This window comes from Lagenorhynchus albirostris, chromosome X (assembly GCF_949774975.1).
Source record: "Lagenorhynchus albirostris chromosome X, mLagAlb1.1, whole genome shotgun sequence".
Lineage (NCBI taxonomy): Eukaryota > Metazoa > Chordata > Mammalia > Artiodactyla > Delphinidae > Lagenorhynchus > Lagenorhynchus albirostris.
This window is the reverse complement of record NC_083116.1, coordinates 3,987,211-4,007,680: the sequence shown is the minus strand read 5'-3', so window position 1 is coordinate 4,007,680 and position 20,470 is coordinate 3,987,211. Positions and strand designations below refer to the sequence as shown.

The 20,470-nt window shown below is 46.2% G+C and overlaps 1 protein-coding gene across 4 annotated transcripts in view; it reads left to right on the top strand.

The window, feature by feature from the left end:
- Positions 1-20,470, top strand: part of MTMR1 (myotubularin related protein 1) — a 95,707-nt gene that overhangs the window by 72,673 nt on the left and 2,564 nt on the right. For all 4 annotated transcript variants that reach the window (XM_060138448.1, XM_060138447.1, XM_060138446.1 and 1 more), the window contains 3 exons: positions 7,132-7,224; positions 11,885-11,998; positions 15,677-15,853. In XM_060138448.1, the coding sequence (XP_059994431.1) occupies positions 7,132-7,224; positions 11,885-11,998; positions 15,677-15,853 (384 nt within the window). The remainder of the gene's footprint in view (positions 1-7,131; positions 7,225-11,884; positions 11,999-15,676; positions 15,854-20,470) is intronic.

Below are 20,470 nucleotides of genomic sequence, written 5' to 3'. Positions count from 1 at the left end.
ATTTGGCTGCACTGGGTCTTTGTTGCTGCTCACGGGCTTTCTCTAGTTGTGGTGAATGGGGGCTACTGTTGGTTGTGGTTCTCAGGCTTCTCATTGCGGTGGCTTCTCTTGTTGCAGAGCATGGGCTCTAGATGCATGGGCTTCAGTAGCTCTGGCTCACAGGCTCTAGAGTGCAGGCTCAGTAGTTGTGGCGTACAGGCTTAGTTGCTCCGCGGCATGTAGGATCTTCCCAGACCAGGGCTCAAACCCGTGTTCCCTGCATTGGCAGGCATATTCTTAACCGCTGTACCACTAGGGAAGCCCACATTGGTAATTTGATAGGGAGTGCATTGAACCTCAATCAAAGTAGATTGCTTTGGGGAGTATAATCAATTTCACAGTGTTGATTCTTCCAATCCAAGAACATGGAATATCTCTCCATCTGTTTGTATCGTCTTTAATTTCTTTCATCAGTGTCTTATCGTTTTCTGCATACAGGTCTTTTGTCTCCTTAGGTAGGTTTATTCCTAGGTATTTTATTCTTTTTGTTGCAGTAGTAAGTGGGAGTGTTTCCTTAATTTCTCTTTCAGATTTTCATCATTAGTGTATAGCAATGCAAGAGATTTCTGTGCATTAATTTTGTATCCTGCTACTTTACCAAATTCATTGATTAGCTCTAGTAGTAGTCTGGTAGCATCTTTAGGATTCTTTATGTATAGTATCATGTCATCTGCAAACAGTGACAGTCTTACTTTTCTTTTCTGATTTGGATTCCATTTATTTCTTTTTCTTCTCTGATTGCTGTGGCTAAAACTTCCAAAAGTATGTTGAATAATAGTGGTGAGAGTGGGCAACCTTGTCTTGTTCCTGATCTTAGTGGAAATGCTTTCAGTTTTTCACCACTGAGGATGATGTTGGCTGTGGGTTTGTCATATATGGCCTTTATTATGTTGAGGTAAGTTCCTTCTGTGTCTACTTTCTGAAGAGTTTTTATCATACATGGGTGTTGAATTTTGTCGAAAGCTTTTTCTGCATCTGTTGAGATGATCATATGGTTTTTCTCCTTCAGTTTGTTAATATGGTGTATCACATTGATTGATTTGCATATATTGAAGAATCCTTGCATTCCTGGGATAAACCCCACTTGATCATGGTGTATGATCCTTTTAATGTGCTGTTGGATTCTGTTTGCTAGTATTTTGTTGAGGATTTTTGCATCTATGTTCATCAGTGATACTGGCCTGTAGTCTTCTTTTTTGTGATATCTTTGTCTGATTTTGGTATCAGGGTGATGGTGGCCTTGTAGAATGAGTTTGGATGTGTTCCTCCCTCTGCTATATTTTGGAAGGGTTTGAGAAGGATAAGTATTAGCTCTTCTCTAAATGTTTCACAGTATTCACCTGTGAAGCCATCTGGTCCTGGGCTTTTGTTTGTTGGAAGATTTTTAATCACAGTTTCAATTTCAGTGCTTGTGATTGGTCTGTTTATATTTTCTGTTTCTTCCTGGTTCAGTCTGGAAAGGTTGTGCTTTTCTAAGAGTTTTTCCATTTCTTCCAGTTTGTCCATTTTATTGGCATATAGTTGCTTGTAGTAATCTCTCATGATCCTTTGTATTTCTGCAGTGTCAGTTGTTACTTCTCCTTTTTCATTTCTAATTCTATTGATTTGAGTCTTCTCCCTTCTTTTCTTGATGAGTCTGGCTATTGGTTTATCAATTTTGTTTATCTTCTCAAAGAACCAGCTTTTCGTTTTATTGATCTTTGCTATTGTTTCCTTCATTTCTTTTTTACTTATTTCTGATCTGATCTTTATGATTTCTTTCCTTCTGCTAACTTTGGGGTTTTTTTGTTCTTCTTTCTCTAATTGCTTTAGGTGTAAGGTTAGGTTGTTTATTCGAGATGTTTCCTGTTTCTTAAGGTAGCATTGTATTGCTATAAACTTCCCTCTTAGAACTTCTTTTGCGCATCCCATAGTTTTTGGGTCGTCGTGTCTCCATTATCATTTGTTTCTAGGTATTTTTTTATTTCCTCTTTGATTTCTTCAGTGATCACTTCGTTATTAAGGAGTGTATTGTTTAGTCTCCATGTGTTTGTATTTTTTACAGTTTTTTCCTGTAATCGTTATCTAGCTTTATAGCGTTGTGGTTGGAAAAGATACTTGATACGATTTCAGTTTTCTTAAATTTACCAAGGCTTGATTTGTGTCCCAAGATATGATCTATCCTGGAGAACGTTCCATGAGCACTTGAGAAAAATGTGTATTCTGTTGTTTTTGGATGGAGTGTCCTATAAATATCAATTAAGTCCATCTTGTTTAATGTATCATTTAAAGCTTGTGTTTCCTTATTTATTTTCATTTTGGATGATCTGTCCATGGGTGAAAGTGGGGTGTTTAAGCCCCCTACTATGAATGTGTTACTGTCGATTTCCCCTTTTATGGCTGTTAGTATTTGCCTTATGTATTGAGGTGCCCCTATGTTGGGTGCGTAACTATTTACAATTGTAATATCTTCTTCTTGGATTGATCCCTTGATCATTATGTAGCGTCCTTCTTTGTCTCTTGTAATAGTCTTTATTTTAAAGTCTATTTTGTCTGATATGAGAATTGCTACTCCAGCTTTCTTTTGATTTCCATTTGCATGGAATATCTTTTTCCATCCCCTCACTTTCAGTCTGTATGTGTCCCTAGGTCTGAAGTGGGTCTTTTGTAGACAGCATATATATGGGTCTTGTTTTTGTATCCATTCAGCCAGTCTATGTCTTTTGGTGGGAACATTTAATCCATTTACATTTAAGGTAATTATCGATATGTATGTTCATGTTACCATTTCCTTAATTGTTTTGGGTTTGTTATTGTAGGCCTTTTCCTTCTCTTGTGTTTCCTGCCTAGAGAAATTCCTTTGGCATTCATTGTAAAGCTGGTTTGGTGGTGCTGAGTTCTCTTAGCTTTTGCTTGTCTGTAAAGGTTTTAATTTCTCCATCGAATCTGAATGAGATCCTTGCTGGATAGAGTAGTCTTGGCTGCAGGTTTTCCCCTTTCATCACTTTAAATATGTCCTGCCACTCCCTTCTGGTTTGTAGAGTTTCTGCTGAAAGATCAGCTGTTAACCTTATGGGGATTCCCTTGAATGTTATTTGTTGCTGTTCCCTTGCTGCTTTTAATATTTTTTCTTTGTATTTAAGTTTTGATAGTTTGATTAATATGTTTCTTGGAGTGTTTCTCCTTGGATTTTTCCTGTTTGGGACCCTCTGCACTTCCTGGACTTGATTGACTATTTCCTTTCCCATGTTAGGGAAGTTTTCAACTATAATCTCCTCAAATATTTTCTCAGACCCTTTCTTTTTCTCTTCTTCTTCTGAGACCCCTATATTTCGAATGTTGGTGTGTTTAATATTGTCCTAGAGGTGTCTGAGACTGTCCTCAATTCTTCTCACTCTTTTTTCTTTATTCTGCTCTGCAGTAGTGATTTCCGCTATTTTATCTTCCAGGTCTCTTGTCTGTTCTTCTGCCTCATTAATCTGCTATTGATTCCTTCTAGAGAATTTTTAATTTCATTTATAATGTTGTTCATCATTGTTTGTTTGCTCTTTAGTTCTTCTGGGTCCTTGTTAAACGTGTCTTATATTTTCTCCATTCTATTTTCAAGATTTGGGATCATCTTTACTATCATTATTCTGAATTCTTTTTCAGGTAGGGTGCCTATTTCCTCTTCATTTGTTTGGTCTGGTGGGTTTCTACCTTGCTCCTTCATCTGCTGTGTATTTCTCTGTCTTCTCATTTTGTTTAACTTACTGTGTTTGGGGTCTCCTTTTGCAGGCTACAGGTTTGTAGTTCCCGTTGTTTCTGCTGTCTGCCCCCTGTGGCTAAGGTTGCTGCAGGGGCTTGTGTAGGCTTCCTGGTGGAGGGGACTGTGCCTGTGTTCTGGTGACTGGGGCTGGATCTTGTCTTTCTGGTGGGCAGGGTCATGTCCAGTAGTGTGTTTTGGGGTGTCTGTGAAGTTAGTATGACTTTAGGCCGCCTCTCTGCTAATGGATGGGGTTGTGTTCCTCTCTTGCTAGTTGTTTGGCATGGGGTGTCCAGCACTGGAGCTTGCTGGCCGTTGAGTGGAGCTGGGTCTTAGCGTTGAGACGGAGATCTCTGGGAGACCTCTCGCCGATTGATATTACGTGGGTCCAGGAGGTCTCTGGTGGTCCAGTGTCCTGAACTCGGCTCTCCCACCTCAGAGGCCCAGTCCTGACAGCCGGCCAGAACACCAAGACCCTGTCAGCCACACGGCTCAGAAGAAAAGGGAGAAAAAAAAGAAAGAAAGAAATTTAAAAGTTAAAAGAAACAAAATAAAATAATTATTAAAATAAAAAAAATTTTAAGTAATAAAAAAAAGAAGAGAGCAGCCAAACCAATAAACAAATCCACCAATGATATCAAGTGCTAAAAACTATACTAAGATAAACATAAAAATCAGGAACCAGTCAGTTGCATACAGTAAACCCCAAGTCTACAGTTGCTCCCAAAGTCCACTGCCTCACTTTTGCGATGATTCGTCGTCTATTCATGTATTCCACAGATGCAGGGTGCATCAAGTTGACTGTGGGGATTTAATCCACTGCTCATGAGGCTTCACTCTCCCCAACTTCTTAATGTTGGGGTGCCCTAGGGCTCAGTCCTCACATCGTTTCTTTTCTTTTTGTATGCTTCATCCCTTACTGAGCTCAGCCAGTCCCATGATTTTAAATGCATGTATTTCAAATCTGTCATCCCCTCCCCATTGCCACTCCATCCCCCTTAGTTCAGGCCTGGCCAGCTCCCTCGGGACTATTATGGCAGTCTCCCTGTCTCCTTCCAACCCACTGTCCCCACTGTAGCAGATGGGGCATTACATAAAGCAGATCTGGTGCCGGCTCTCCCCAGCACAAACCCCTCTGAGTGCCCACGGCCTACTGGGTTGTGGGCAAACTCCTCAGCGCCACGTTTGGGGCCCTTGGTGATCTGGCCCTGGCCCACCTTTCCAACCTCGTCTCACCTCTCTCGCCTTGCCTCAACCGTGCCCTGCTACTTATGGCACCCCTGGTGGCCGCCACCAACCCCCCACCCCCTGAGCCTCCCCACTGCTTCTCATAGAATCTATCCCTGGCCAGCCAGAAGCAAGTTCCTCCTGGTCCTTCAAGTTCTGTCTGAAGTAAGACCTCCTCCATGACCGTGACTCGTGACTTTCCCGCCTAGCTTCCTCCTCTAGACCATCCTGGGATGGCTGCTTGTTCCTTTGCAGCCCCACCATATGTGTCTCAGACTAGGAAGCCCCGGCGCACTTTATCGCCTCTGTTGTTTACAGGTCTTCTCCTGCGACTAAACCACAAGTGAATTATTCATTGAGCACAGATGCTGGGTCTCATGTATAGTGTACCCCAGGTTCCTAGCCAGGGGCCTAGCCTCCACTGGACCCCATGAAACCACCAGAATTCCTGAGGGCTGGGTGGGGGACGCCTTGCACGCACCGTAAGAGTTCAATGTGTCTCTATTAAAAGAAAGAATGAATCTTAAGTTGTAAACTGTCAGTGCAAAACTTCCCCTGGTGCCTTAAATACTGAGGAGTAGGTTCCACAAATTATTTTACATAGAAGTACAGAAGTAATGCAATGCATGCAGCCACTCTGGAAAACAGTATGGCAGTGCCTCAAAAACTTAAAAATAGAACTACCATACGATCCAGCAATTCTGCTTCTGAGTATATACCCCCAAAACAGGGACTCAGACACTTACTTGCACACCCATGTTCATAGCAGCATGACTCACAGTAGCCCAAAGGTGGAAGTAACCCAGTGTCCATCAACAGGTGAATGGGTAAATAGACTGTGGTCTACCCATACAGTGGGATGTCATTCAGCTTCCAAAGGGAAGAAAATTCTGACACCTGCTACAACACGGATGAATTAAGAGGACGTTATGCTAAATGAAAGAAGCCAGTTGCAAAAGGACAAATAAACGGCACGATTCCACGTGTATGAAGTATCTAGAGCAGTCGAATCTGTAGAGACAAAGGAGGATGAGGGGGTCCAGGGGCTGGCGGAGGGGAATAGGGAGTTCCTCTTTCAGTTTGGGAAGTTCTAGAGACGGATGCTGGCGATGCTCGTACAACAGTGTGAATGTACTTAATGCCACTGAACTATACACTTAAAATGGTTTTGCTGGTAAATTTGATATGTATATTTCACTACAATTAAATTTTTTTTAAAAAAAGAAGGCAGTATACTGTTCCTTTGAGCGGTTCATGTTGACTTGAGCATTTATTTCTTTTTCTGTCTTTCTTGGTGGCGATTTCATAGGCCAGTATTTCTTGATCTTCCTGTGTGGTGATCGCCTTGTATCTTCATAACTTTCCTTTTCATCCTTTTGCTTAGGCATCAAATTACTCGAAGTTTTTGTTAGAATGCTCACTCGTGAGCTGTTTTTAACTTGACATTTTCAGTGTTTTTGTCAGTCCTGTTTATGTGTTTGAAATTATCTTTTACCTTTTAATGTGAATCTATTAACATCTTGTAAAATATCAAAAGGTATGATATACAATACTGGATATCAGTTATGTCTTAAAACTGGAAGAAAACCTGGAGATACAATCCCGAACTGCCTTGAAGACTCCCCATTACCATTTCAACAGTGAGGCTTTGAGGTTCTCTGAGTCATGCAGAATTGGCTAAAACTTGTGGACTGTTAATTGTTGTTTTGATTCTCAGACTTCCTGACATTTCTGAAAAATGGGGGAAAAAAACTACACTTGTGGAGAAAACAGCAGTCGTCATGTGCTTTGTGAGCTGCTAATTGCTGGTCCCACATTGACACCAAGCACTTGGCGTGGTGGCTGGGGTGGACTGAAAGGTCGGCTGGCCTTTTGCTTATGACTTCTCCATCTCCACTACACTAAAGGGCACTTATAAAGCAATCAACGTGTAAAAACAGGACGCTGAAATTTTGTTTCCTAAGAGTAATGGCAGTCGGTTCAACGCAATGAACGTTTTTGAGTGCCTTTTATGTGCCTGGAATTCTGTTAGGCCTTGGGACATATAAATGAGACATGCTTCTTGCCACCAGGCAATTTAAAGTGACTTTTGAGAGGACCATGGCATACATTAAAATGTTTAACCTCTTGATTGTTTTCAGCGAGTGGGCCATGGCAATGACAACCATGCAGATGCTGACCGATCCCCTATATTTCTTCAGTTTATTGACTGTGTTTGGCAAATGACAAGACAGGTGAGAGATTTCAAGTCTATTTCTGACCTTTATAGTCTGATCTAAGCATATCTTAAAGTTGAAGACAAACTTCAATTTCAGGTTCGTTCAAAGTGAAGATGTGTGTGTGTTAAATATGACCCCTTCTGTTATTTAACTCAGTTTGATTCTAATTACTTAGAAATATAAGCAGAAAATTGGAAACAACCAACTTCACACCTAAAGGTGCTTTTCTCCTGCAAGCAGTTTTTGTCCGTCATGCTGTCCGGCAGCTGTGCAAACCCTGCCCCTCAGTCCTTCTCTTTCTTTCACTTGCCCTCTCTCTGTCAGGGTAAGCACACACAGCCCGCTGCTGGGCAGGTACTGGAAGATTCCCAGGAGTTAGAAATGGGGATGTGACTGAACAAAGGGGGTGGAGACCAGGGAATCCAGGACCCTCTACGCCCCGCCCCAGGCCACAGCCCCTCCCACCCCAAGGTGAGGAGGAAAAGGACTGTCCCAGGAACGGTGGCAGATACGAAGCTGCTGAGCGTCTTGTCATTTCTTACCCGGCAGTGCGTGGGGCCCTGGTAAGCCAGGTGGCCACGCAGGGGTCTCCCTTCCCTAAGCCAGTCGGCCCGATGGTCAGCAGGCCAGAAGGCATGTGCTGTTTCTTCCCTCATCTCCAGCGTCGAAACCCAAGTTTGGGGTCTTACCCTCACGATAGGACATTGTGCCATGCAAATGGACCTGGAATCAGAGCCAGAGAACAAGCCAGAGTGCCGGAGACAGCCAGAGGGACCAGAGACAGGAGGGAAACCAAAATAGAGGCAGAGATACAGTGAGAGGGACAGAGGCGAGGGAGAGGCAGAAAGAGCAAGCAAAATGCAGAGCCCTTTCCAAAGTGCCTGCTTGGGTGGGACTATGGGGAAGAGAGGATAGAAAAGCATGGCTTGGGCCCTCTCCTTCCTGTTGACCTGGAGGTCTGGCCTTGACTGCCTCGGGCACACGAAGGGGACCATATCATGTTAAAGATGCGCCTGCTTGGGCCTTGCCCCTGGACACCCTTCTTCCTGTGGGCCTGGGGAGAGGCCCAGGTGTGTGTAGTTCTTAAAAGCTCCCCAGGTGGTTCTGATATGAAAATGAGTTACAGGACAAGTGATCCAGACAAGTGGTTCCCAGTGCAGTCCTGGGGCCAGTAGCCTCAGCCTCCCTGGAACTGAGAGATGCAGGTTCCCAGGCCCCGCCCCAGACCTGCTGACCCTGGATGGGGGGCAGCACTCTGTTTCACAAGCCCTCCAGGGATTCTGCTCTACTGGGGTGCTGCTTAAACTTGACTGTGCACACAGATACCCTGGGGATCTTGTCAAAATGCAGTTCTGATTCACGGGTCTGGGGCAGAGCCTGAGAGTCTGCATTTCTAACAAGCTCCCAGGCTGTGCTACTGGTCCACAGATCACACTGGAGTAGGAACGATCATGAGAGAATAGATAGATATGCCTTCAGAAATTAGAAAATAATTGGGCTGGCGTGGGGTTCTAAGCAGCCGAAGTACATTTCACAGAGTCCTCAGGCCCTCCCTTAGAACCTCCTCGCACTTTTAGACCCAGCTTCCCCAAGCTGATTGGCTCTTGCATCATCTGAGTGCGTAGTTCACGGCTGATTCAAAGCAGCCAGTTAGGTAGAGGGGTGGGGGTAGAGGAGGGGTGGTCTCAGCGGCGGGCACCCGATGGTATGAGTAACAGGGAACAGCAAACACATACTCAAAAGGCACGGACACCGGCCTCAAGTCTTACTGTTTTGTAGTGCCATGTACTCGCAATTTGTATTGATTCCAAGCCAGTAACAAAATTAAAAGATGGTTACATTCAGGTTAAGGCAGGAAGGTATGAAATACATTTCAGAAAAATTACATAAAAAGGCTGAACACAGAAAATAATTCTGATGCTTCTGAAGGGATAAGCACCATTTTTGTGGATGTGAAGTAGCTTATTCCTCCCAACTGCCTAAAGTGCGTGTGTGCGTGCGTGCGTGCGTGTGTCTGTGTGTGTGCGTGTGTGTGTGTAACATCTTCAAACTGACTTCCATTCTTCATATTGCTTAGTGTCTATTTTCATGTCTAATTTATATAATTTTTGTAATGTTTGATTTTTAAGAAAGAAAATGAGGGGTTTGGGTTAGGTTTCAGATGCTTCTTACAAGCTTTAAGATTCTGTCCGTGAAATGTGTATAATTAATTTCTTTTAAAATACCATTGTTAATGCATTAGGAGACACACCAGTAATCAGTCTAACTATGAATTAAGTTACAAGTGAATGAGATATGTAGCTTGTCAGAAAAGATGCAGTAATGTGACAAGATTAACTTATTTTTAGGTTTCCTACTGCTAAATCAAATAAGCTAAGTCAGTGTAACGTTGTTAGACATCTCAATGAAATGAACTAGTCTGTGTGCACAAATTGATATCAAAGGAACTGAGGGAAAAAGTCATTGAAGGACTCCAGAGAAGAGTCTCAAAGACATTCTGCAATAACCCCAGTTTAAACAGACTTTTTACCCTTTTGGATCGGTTTAATAGTTGATGTTTTTGTCCAGGTGCAGAATTTCATTATGGATTTCTATGGGGTTTTTGAGACCACACTTTTTAAAGTGTATGGTATAGTTTCCAGGAGAAAAGGCTAAAAGAAACTGTGAATCACAGAGGCTTAATCTTGTATTTGTATCTAGCAGTTGCTACTTCCTCTGATGAAATGTTTCCTGAACTGAGTTTAACACCACAATGCCCTTCGGATGCGAATAGCAGTCCTGACCTAACATGAATAGATGGAGCCTTTCGGGTGCCAACCGGCTTGGGCTGAGCCCCGCCCACCCTGACCTCCCATACCTGCTACCCACTTGGCCGGAGTAAGGCTTGTAGTCAGTGGCGATGCCCCCCTCCACGGCCCGCCCAACCAAGCTCGCAGATCCAGAATGCGGGCTCAGGGTTAGGACTAAAGACTCATGACTTCAAAAATATGTCAATAGAAGCTTTGCTGTCCTGTTGATAAATGTATATTTTTAAACGTTTGAAAATGAAATACAGACCTTCCATTTCTATCCTTGATTTAATTGCTTCAGTATATATGTAACTGTTATATTTTTGCTTAAAATTCATAAATTTCTTGGTGCCAATAACTTATAAATAGAGCATGACTAAGCTGCATAGAAAAATACTAGAAAAAATTGACATAATGTACTTGGCCACATTTAGTTGATTTAGTTCATCATTGATTTGGTTCATCATTGATTTAGTTCATCTAAGAACAAGATTAAAAAAAAAGTTATGTGTTTCTCTGAGAGCAGTCCTTAAGGTAGACAGAGGCAAATCTTAATCTAGGGCCGCTGAGCAGAATTCCTTAGGTTGGCTAATGTCACAGCCTGGTGAGGAAAATAACAATTTCAGATGGAGTTTGGACAGTCCTGCATTGACCATTGTTTCGAATTGAGAAGCTTGTCTCTGGTCTAGTAAAGTAATAAAGATAAGCTTAAAAAATAAACTTTCCATCAGTGACTCTGGTTGTCACTCTAGAGATGACAGAATTAGTTGTGACAGTCTGCAAACATCTCTGATTAGGGAATAGATCTTTAAAGTACACTGATGCACAAAAATATGATGGGTAATTCTATTTGGTTTTGTTCTAATTGCCTTTGCTTCATTGAATAGGTGATGAATATTTCACTATGTTTTTACATTAGAATTCTGGTACATGGTAGGCTCCCAGTACATGCCTGCTGCTAGGATCATTATCATCATTTCCAGATCGTCTCTATCATGGCTACTAAATGTCAGCTACTGGCTAGAAACTCACGGCAGTGGTAATTCTTTGCTGGAATTCTGCTAGCCCCATTAAGAATTACCTGAAACAGCAATTGAGAGGATCATGTGGTTTTCCTCCTTATTCTGTTAATATAGCGAATTACAATAATAGTTTTTTTTGTTTTTGGTAACCTTGATCTTCAAATCTTAAAGCAGCCTTGCATTCCCGAGACAAACCCCACTTGGCCATGTGGTGTTGCCCCTTTTACATTGTATATTGCCAGGTTCAGTGTGCTTACATATTGGTAAGAATCTGGGGATGTATGTCCATGGAGTTGTCTCTGTGGGAAGGCTTTTAATTTCGAGTTGTTTGTTTAATAGAAAAGGACTTTCTATTTCTTCTTCAGTCACTTACCTGGGAATCCCCCTCCCTTCTCTGTGACTCAGAATGTGCTTCCACAAGGGAAGCTGGGACAATAGTAGGACTTGTCTCATTGGTTTCCATTCTGAGCTGGGGCGGGGTGTGGTTATCACAGTCCTGTGCTCCGGGCTGTTGCCAGTGTCTACAAACAGCTGGGTCATATATTTTGTCCAGCTCTCTAGTTGTTTCTGACACAAGGATGAATGCAGGCTGTTCTGTCATCGTGGCGAGAAGTGGAAGCTCCATAAGCTTTCTTAGGCACTGAAAAGTACAACAGTTTTTGTTGCTTCAGGTTGTTTCTCAGCCAGATCTATAAGCTTGGCCTGGAACCTGGAGACAATTAAGTTCTACATGGCCTCAGTTTTCCTTTTAATCTTTGACTATATTCCAAGTTGTAGCTTAGCTGTCTTTCACAAAAAACTTAGTACCAATTTGTTTTAGAAATTGAACTTTAAAACTAAACCTTATTTCTCTCTCCATTTAAGTTTCCTTCAGCATTCGAGTTTAATGAACTATTCTTGATTACAATTTTGGATCACCTTTATAGCTGTCTCTTTGGGACTTTCTTGTGCAACTGTGAACAGCAGCGACTGAAAGAGGTAAGTGTATTATATCCTCTGGCTTTCCTGATTGCTCGAGTGCCTTTCCCATTAAGTGCCACTGCAGAAGGGGGACTGAAATGGAGAGGGGACTTGGGTCTCACCCTGCTGCTGTCTGTAAATGGAGGGGTTGCACGAAATGCCCTCCCAGGGTTCACCAGCCCCAGCGCATGTGTCTAATCTTCCAGCTGAGTTGACGAAAGCCCCTTCCTTTATGGGTGCGGGGGCCCAGGGAGCCCACAGCTCCCTGAGGTCTCTAGTGTCAGGACTAGACTCTGGACCCCCTAATCTCCAAATGCTATGATGCTGCTCGTCTTTCTCTGTGCTCTTGGGCAGAAGGGTACTGGGAGACCATGGACAAGGAAGTCTGTAGATGAGCCCAAACCTCTCCCGAGGTAGCAAGCTCAACTTTGTTTCCATCAAGCTGATAAAGGAGCAGTTACCAAGCTTCTCTGTTAGATTTACCTCTTCCTTTTCTCCTCACTTTGGGATAAAAGACAGAAATGATCAAAAGTGAGGAAGCATTGGGAGAAGGCAGCTTAAAGAGTGTCCTCTGGTTCACAGAAAAGGACTTCTGCCAGCGGGTTTAGTGTGCTAGAACATTCGAGAACTTAGGAGAAAACGGCAGGCCCCCAGAGCCCGCCTCCCTCTCTCTCAGCGCACAGCTGACCACTCCCTCACCCTATGCCCTCTCTGGTTCTCCCCCACCTCGCTGGCCTTCCCTGCTCCGTCTGTTTCCTTTTAACCCATCTCTAAACTTGGAGTCGCCCGGGCCCAGGTCCTCTTCTTGTTCTCTCTCCAGGTAGCTTCATCTGTCTTGGGGATCCAAATGCTGTTTTCCTCTTCCTCCCTCACCCTTTTGCATCCCACTCAGTGGCACCTCTGCCCATCTAGATGCTAAGGCCACATACATAGGGGCCATCTTCAATCCCTCCCTCGCCCTCACCTCAGCTGCCACGTTCAGTCCCTCAGTGAGTACTGCCAGCCCTGTCCCAGGATGGATTTGCGATCTGGCCACCCCTCACTACTCCACCACGACAAGCCTAGTTGAAGCCTACCCAGCCCGCAGTCTTGCATCTGGAACTAAGGCAGCTGCCCAGAAACGAGCATTTCTGACCTCCAGTGAATCCAAGCATAGCGACCAGGGCAGCGCTCCCAAACTTCAGACTGGTCACGTGCCTCTCCTCTGCTTGAAACCTCCCTGTGGCTTCCCACTGTGATCAGGGTGAAGTCCACATTCCTGAGGGCCCAGTGTGATGGGGCCCTGTTAACCTCCTAATGAAGAAAAAGAATTTAAATGAGTGAATTTTATGGTATGTGACTTATCTCAATAAAGCTGTTTTTAAAGAAAATGTCAGCAGAACAATATGGTTCATATGTAGAATTTAAATCCTTATGGTCTTATCTTTTTTTTTAAATCAAAATGTACTCGAAAAAAATCAGCTCTCTTGAGATATAATTTACATACCATACAATTAACCCTTTTAAAGTAGACTGTTCAGTGGTTTTTAGTATATTCAGGGTGCAACCATCCCCACCATCTAATTTCATAAAATTCTCTCACCCCAGAAAGAAATCCCGTACCCGTTAGCAGTCACTCCCGATTCCTCCCTCTGCCCAGCCCCCGGCAACCACTAATCTACTTTCCGTCTCTATGAACTCACCTCTTCTGGACATTTTGTATAAATAGAATCATACAGTATTTGTCCTCTTGTGTCTGGCTGATTTCACTAAGCATACTGTTTTCAAGGCTCATCCATGTTTGGCATATACCAGTGTGTCATTCCTTTTTCATGACTGAATAATATTCCATTGTATGGACAGACCATAATTTGTTTATCCAGTCATCAGCAGATGGACATTTGGGTTGTTTCTACTTTGGGCTCTTATGAATACTGCTGCTATGAACATTCATGTTCAAGGTTTTGTGAGGACATATGCTTTCACTTCTCTTGGGGAGACACCTAGGAGTCGAATTGCTGGGTTCATATGGTAGCTCTATGTTTAACCCTTTGAGGAACCACCAGACTGTTTTCCAAAGCAGTTGCAACATTTAACATTTTTACCAGCAATGTCTTAGGGTCCCATTTTCTTCACATCTTTGTAGACACTTGTTATTGTTTATCTTTTTGATTCTAGCCATCCCAGTTGGGTGTGAAGTGGTATTTCATTGTGATTTTTGTGTGCATTTCTCTGATGACTAATGATGCTGAGCGTCTCTTCAGGTGCTTATTGGCCAACTGTATATGTCTGTGGACAAATGTTGATTCAGATCCTTTGCCCATTTTTATTTGGGTTATCTTGTTATTATTGAGTGAAAGAGTTCCTTATGTATTCTTTACATACGTAAGTCCCTTATCAGATACGATTTGCAAATATTTTCTTCCATTCTGTGCACTGTATTTTCACTTCTTTGATGGTGTCATTTGAAACACACGTCTTTAATTTTGATGAAGTCCAAGTTATCTGGGTTTTTTTTGTTCTTATTGTTGCTTGTGCTTCTGTTGTCATGTCTAAGAAACCATTGCCTAACTCAAGGTCATGAAAGTTTAAGCCTATGTTTTCTTCTAAGAGTTTAGCTCTTATGTTTAGGCCTGTTGTCCATTTTGAGTTACTTTTTGTATGTGGTGTGAGGTAACGGTTCACCTTCATTTTTTTGCACGTGGTTATCTAGTTGTCTCAGCATTGTTTGTTGAAAACATTCTTTCTCCCATTGAGTTTTCTTGGCATCCTTGTTGAAAATCAGTTGACCATAAATGTGAAGGTTCATTTCTGTACTCTCTATTCTATTTCATTGATGTGTATGTCTATGTCTGTCCATCCTATGCCAGTACCACCTGTATTGATTACTGCAACTTTGTAGTTAAGTCTTGAAATTGGGAAGTGTGAGACTTCCAAATTTGTTCTTTTTTCCCAAGATTGTTTTGGCTATTTGGGGTCCCTTGAATTATTGCTGGTGTTTCTCTTGTAAATATAAAATATAAAATATGAAGAGATCCTAATCTCTTGTGTCTAGATAACTTGGGGAGAAGTCAGCTGGCTTGGGAGCAGCAGAATGGTGGAAAACACTCCTGGCCTCACTGTTTTCTCACTTTGGCTTTGTACTTGATCCACGTTTAATGTCGATCTGCCCCATCATGCCTGTGGGTTTGGGTGCCTGCATTCCGATGAGCAATGCAAAGTTACAGTGTACTGTAAAATTGGGAGGTGGGGATCTATAATTTAATGATATATTCTCTATATAAGGCTTCTTCAGCCTGCCACCCCACAGGTTTTCCCCCAGATAGCCATGATTTTCCAGTGAAAGGAATCTTATCTGTAAATTCTACCTATGGTCCTTAATATTAAGGGTCACACAAGCAACGTGCAAAAAAGAATAAAAAATGTATTTGTTAAATATGGGCCCCATCATCCTGGGATTGTTAGAAGGTTCTCATTCTGCCTTCAAACAGACACAGTCGCCAGATGTCATCTAACTCAGCAGTACGTTTTTCTAGGACAGTAACTAGTTTGTTTTTGGGTCATGTGTGCAGAGGGATGGGGTGGGACTTAGTAAATGTTCCTGGTTTTTATCAGTTGAACCCCCTTCATTATTCAAGTCCTTTTCTCCACGTGGTACAAATTCTTGAGGCTATGAAGTTGAATTTATTTCAATGTGTTCCTTTTTTTGTTTTTCAGGATGTGTATACAAAGACTATATCTCTATGGTCTTATACCAATAGCCAGCTGGATGAGTTTTCTAATCCCTTCTTTGTGAATTATGAAAACCACGTCCTATATCCTGTTACTAGTCTGAGTCATTTGGAATTATGGGTAAACTATTACGTGCGATGGAATCCACGAATGAGGCCTCAGGTATCTTTTTGTTTTTCTTTTCAAAAAAAGCATATCTTTCTGCCCAAGGAGGGATGGTGGTGTAGAAGTAAGTGAAGGTACACAGCTGATGAAGTGTTGTAAATTACTGCATTTGTCAGTCCTTCCGATGACTCGACTCGGTCACAGCTTATAGACTCTGGTAGCACAACAGAAAGAGGGCACGTGCCGAGTCACAGAGCACGTACCCCCTTGAGGAAGGGGTCGTTTCCCCCTCCCTTTTCACTGTAACATCTCCTGAGATTGAAAAAATATTACAGAACAGTGCACAGCAGGGCCAGGCAACCGGCTGTGGTCGCCCTTGGTGTTCAGTGGCTGAGCTCTTCCAGCTGGGTGGCCAGGACATGGTGGGTGTGGCTGAGGAGGACCAGGCGCCAGCCCTCACCTCCACGGGCACGTGGCTTTCTACTGAGGGTTCTGGGCTTTTTCTTTTTTTTTAAAGTTGAATTATCTTCGGGTTTACTGGCCATGCACCAGGAGCACGTCTCCAGGGCCCAGTTTGACCTCATCACTTCTGTTGGCCCCAGATGTGCAGATACGTCTTTCCTCTCTGCCCCCCCTCCTGCCTGATCCCTCCCTCTTGCTCTGCACCTTCAGAGCCTCTCCAGGCATGTTTCATCTGTCTCCTCCTGCTTGGGCAGCCGTGACAAAGTCCCACAGACTGGGTGGGTCCAACAACAGAAATGTATTGTCCCCCAGTTCTGGAGCCCGGAAGTCCAAAATCAGGGTGTCTCAGGGTCGGTTCCTTCTGGGAGCCGTGAGGGCAGGATCCGTTCCAGGCCTCTTTCCTTGGCTTGTAGACGGCCATCTGCTCCCTGTGCCTTTTCACATCATCTTCCCTCTATGTGTATCTGTGTCCAGATTTCCCCTTTTCATAGGGACACCAGTCATACTGGATTAGGGCCACCCTACTGACCTCATTTTAACTTCATTACCTCTGTAAAGACTCTCTCTGCAAATAAGGTCACATTCTTTGGTACTGAGGCCTGGAATTTCAACTTAGGAATTTAGGGGGGACACCTGTAATAGTCCCCAAGCCCCACTAACCACGGGGAGGACTGAACTGTTCATGTCCCTCTCAGTTGCGTGGCATGTGAACGTTGACAAGGCCGTCACTTCACTAACCTTCCCTCCATGCTAGAAATTCGCTTGCTGTAGCCTTGGCTTCGGGCTCCGTCCTGACAGTGCAGCCTGCCGCCTGGGGCACCACTTCCTGCTTGTGCGCGGCTCACCACTCCCCTCTCCTCGCCTCGCCACTCGCCTCCTCTTTCCCTTACTCTGCTTCCTTGCTCCATGCACCAGTTCCACGAAGCTTCAGCTATGGAAGCCCTTTTGTCCTCTAACCCTCTGAGTTGGCTGCGCTGCCCTGGAGACCTGAGGACTGTTCTCCAGAAGGCCACTATCAGGGCCTGTTCAGCACAGTACTTGTTCTTCTCCCGGAGCAGCCCCTGAACCGGGCCTCCCGTCGCCCCCCACCTATGCCCGTCTCCTGGCCTGCGATGGATGCCGCATCCCGCCAGGGGCCCCTCAAACCCTCTGACCTCAGAATGCCTTCCCTGCCCTCGGCCTCACACCATGCCAACAGGGGATGCTCAGAGAACCTTTTCTTAGGAAACCTTCCCTGACACGCCCCTGCACTTACTCTGAGGGCCCTTCTGTCACCGCATATGAGGCAAATGTCTAACGCGGGCATGGGGCCACTAGCTGCTTCCCGTGTTGAAGTGGCCAGGGCAGCGGGCACGGCCACACCGGCGCAGACATGCTGGGCGCCAGCAGGGCCAGAGCACGTTTCTACCTACCGAACACCAGGGTTTTGAGTCGCAAAAATGCCAACTTTTAGGAGTTGTAAAATGTTCCCTTTATTGAACAACATCGGAAGTTGAGGCACAGTCTCAGCTCTTTTCCCATGAAACCAAACAGTATACAGTTAGGCAACTTCTTTGGTCAGTGGTCAGTATTCAAAATACAGGTTTTCAGTTTCGTGGCCAGTAAGCCATCAGTCACCAACTTCAGGCATCCTGTGCTCACGCCTGTGCCAACGAGCACCCCTCCTGTTAGTTCCATGGCATCTGGACAGTTAAGAATCGGCCGTGGCCTTCAAAAGGCCACCTCACAAGCATGGTCCCCAAACCTGTCCCCTTCCCTCTTGTAACCCACGTGTCTTGCCTTATGACTCTGGAGTCGTGTAGCCAAAGTCAGTCCTGCGACGGCCCCTTTGGCGCCTGGCGGCCTCCTGTCACCCGCCCGCCCCCGCTCCAGGCCTCTGGGTCTGTCCTCTCAGCTCCCGGATTCCCTTCTCCAGGCCACAGGGACAAGGTGGTGTTCCTCACCTTTTCCCTCTCCTCTTAGATGTGGCATTCTGCAAGGCTGGCCCCTGACACAAGCGCTGTGATGAGATTGAATCACCCCCAGGCGAGCTCCCGGAGTGGTGCTCTGCCCTGACCCGGTGCCCTGACCCGGCTCGTGGTCCTAGGCTGCCAAATCCAGGGCCCCTGGAGCGCTGCTTTCCAGTCTTGAGTCACTTAGGCACCCAAGCCTCTGGCAGCTTCTTCCTACGTGTTGTGTTGTTAGAAATACACCAGGGCTGAGGTCTCCTGCCGCCCCGCCCCCCTCACCCGCCTGGCTCCCTCTGCTGGCGCTACCAGCCTGGCCCTGTGCTGGTCACGAACTTGGTGAGGACAGGCCCCAACTCCTCCTTCAAGCCTGCATGCTGCACGCTCCTCTGTTCTCGAACGCACGCGAATTCGTACTCACCCGAGCACACTCAGCTCAGGACGATCATGAGAAGCGCAGGCATCGCTGCTCCGGGATGAGGCTGGCGGGGGCGCCCCGGCCAGGGCCAGACCCCGACCCTGGCGGTGAGGCAGTGCCCGCTGTGGGGAAGGTCCCCAGCCTCCTGAGACCTCGCGGGGGTGCGAGTGGCAAATGGATCCCTACAGAGCCCGGCACAGTGCTTGGAGGGCGGTCAGGGGGTGGTCTAGCTCTGTGCGTCCCCCCCTGCATCTTCAAGTGAGGCCTTGATCGCAGGGGCTGTGGGCCACCGCAGCGTTGCAGGAAGCTCACGGTAGCAGCGCAGCACAGGCACGGGGAGGGCAGCAGCGGGGCCTGGCCAGGGGATCAGCATGAAGGCTGGTGTCCAGTGATGGGGCAGAGAGCCGGGCTGGCCAGAGCAGAGGCGGGGGGCAGAAAAGAAAAGCAGGGGCACAAGGTGGCTGGCCTCTTTGAGGAGGAGCAGCTAGGATAGCTGCCTGGAGGGGGCCGCCTGCGCCGCCATCAGAGGATGGCTGTGTGGGACTCTTGCGGCGTTCTGTGTCACACATGCTAGCGCTGGGCGACTGGCCCCGAGATGGGCATTTTCTCAAACAAGCATGCCTTTGGTCCATTGTAAATGAAGATAACGTGTGAGAAAAGATAACGAAGGCTGCGTGGAGACTAAGATGAGCGTCTCGGGCCTGGGTGGGTATGAAGTCGCGTGTTACCCGCGTGGCTCGCCTCTCTCTGACCCCAGGGCCTGGCTGTTAGTAATGGTAGCTTGATCGCAAAGCGACTGGAATCAAGTCCCACAAAACAAGAAAATACCCAGTAGGTCCAAGGCTAAGAGGGGAGCTGTTCTCCACCTCCCAGCGGCCTCTGGAATCAGCAACAAACAAGGCAGCTTCCCTTGTTCTGGGGGCCTTTGCCATCGGACTCCCACACTGCCACCTTCTCTCTCCTTCCTGGGGCCAAAGTCAGGAGTGTGTTCTGAGCCGCTTCTGTGTGGGTTACCGAGCACCCTCGTGTGTTGCAGACACCTGGCTGCCTCCCCCGCCGCCCCTGCCTTGTCTGACTCTGTCGTCCCTGTCCCTCTGTCCCTCATCCCTCGCATGTGCTCACCTCTCTGGTCACTCACTCTCAGGTCTCGTCTCTCTCTCACCTGTCTCCTACCTTCCCTCTTTGTGCACTGGGGTGGTCACCACTGGCACCCCTGATGGGACGGCTCCCAGACTTCGTGGGGAGGTCATGATGAAACACGCGGGCGTGGCAGGAGTGCAGAGTCTCCAAAAGTCCCCCGCCCAGAGCAAGTGCCCTTCCAGCCAGTCCCTGTAGGATGAAGCCCAGTCTGCGAGTGAAAAGGGTCGGGTGATAGTGCCCCAGGCAGAAGGGACAGCACATGTGTGGCATCTTCCAAAACCTGGAATGTTCGGGAATGCAGGAGGGGAGAAGAGGCAGGACTTGGAGAGGGGTGACCAGGGGAGGCAGGACTTGGTGAGGGGTGACCAGGGGAGGCAGGCTGGGGTTAGACCACACAGGGCCTTGAAGCCAAGGTCAGGATCTTACCTTCAGGCTGGCGGGGAGAAGCCACTGGAGGCTGTTCAGTGGTGTCTCGGAGCCTGGCTGGGGCTCAGGACCCAGGCTGGTGGGTGCTGTGCAGAAGCTGGACCGGGGCCAAGGGGAAGCAGGGGGAGCTCCCCAGACCCCGCCCCTCAGGTGGCGACTTCCCTCCCCCATCTGCTTCGCTCCACGAGGGCAATGCCAGGTCTGGGCTGTCTGGGCTGCGGCAGGTGCCCAGGGCAGCTTGTGAGCTGAGCACGGGAGGGAGTGGGTGCTGTGGCCAGAAGA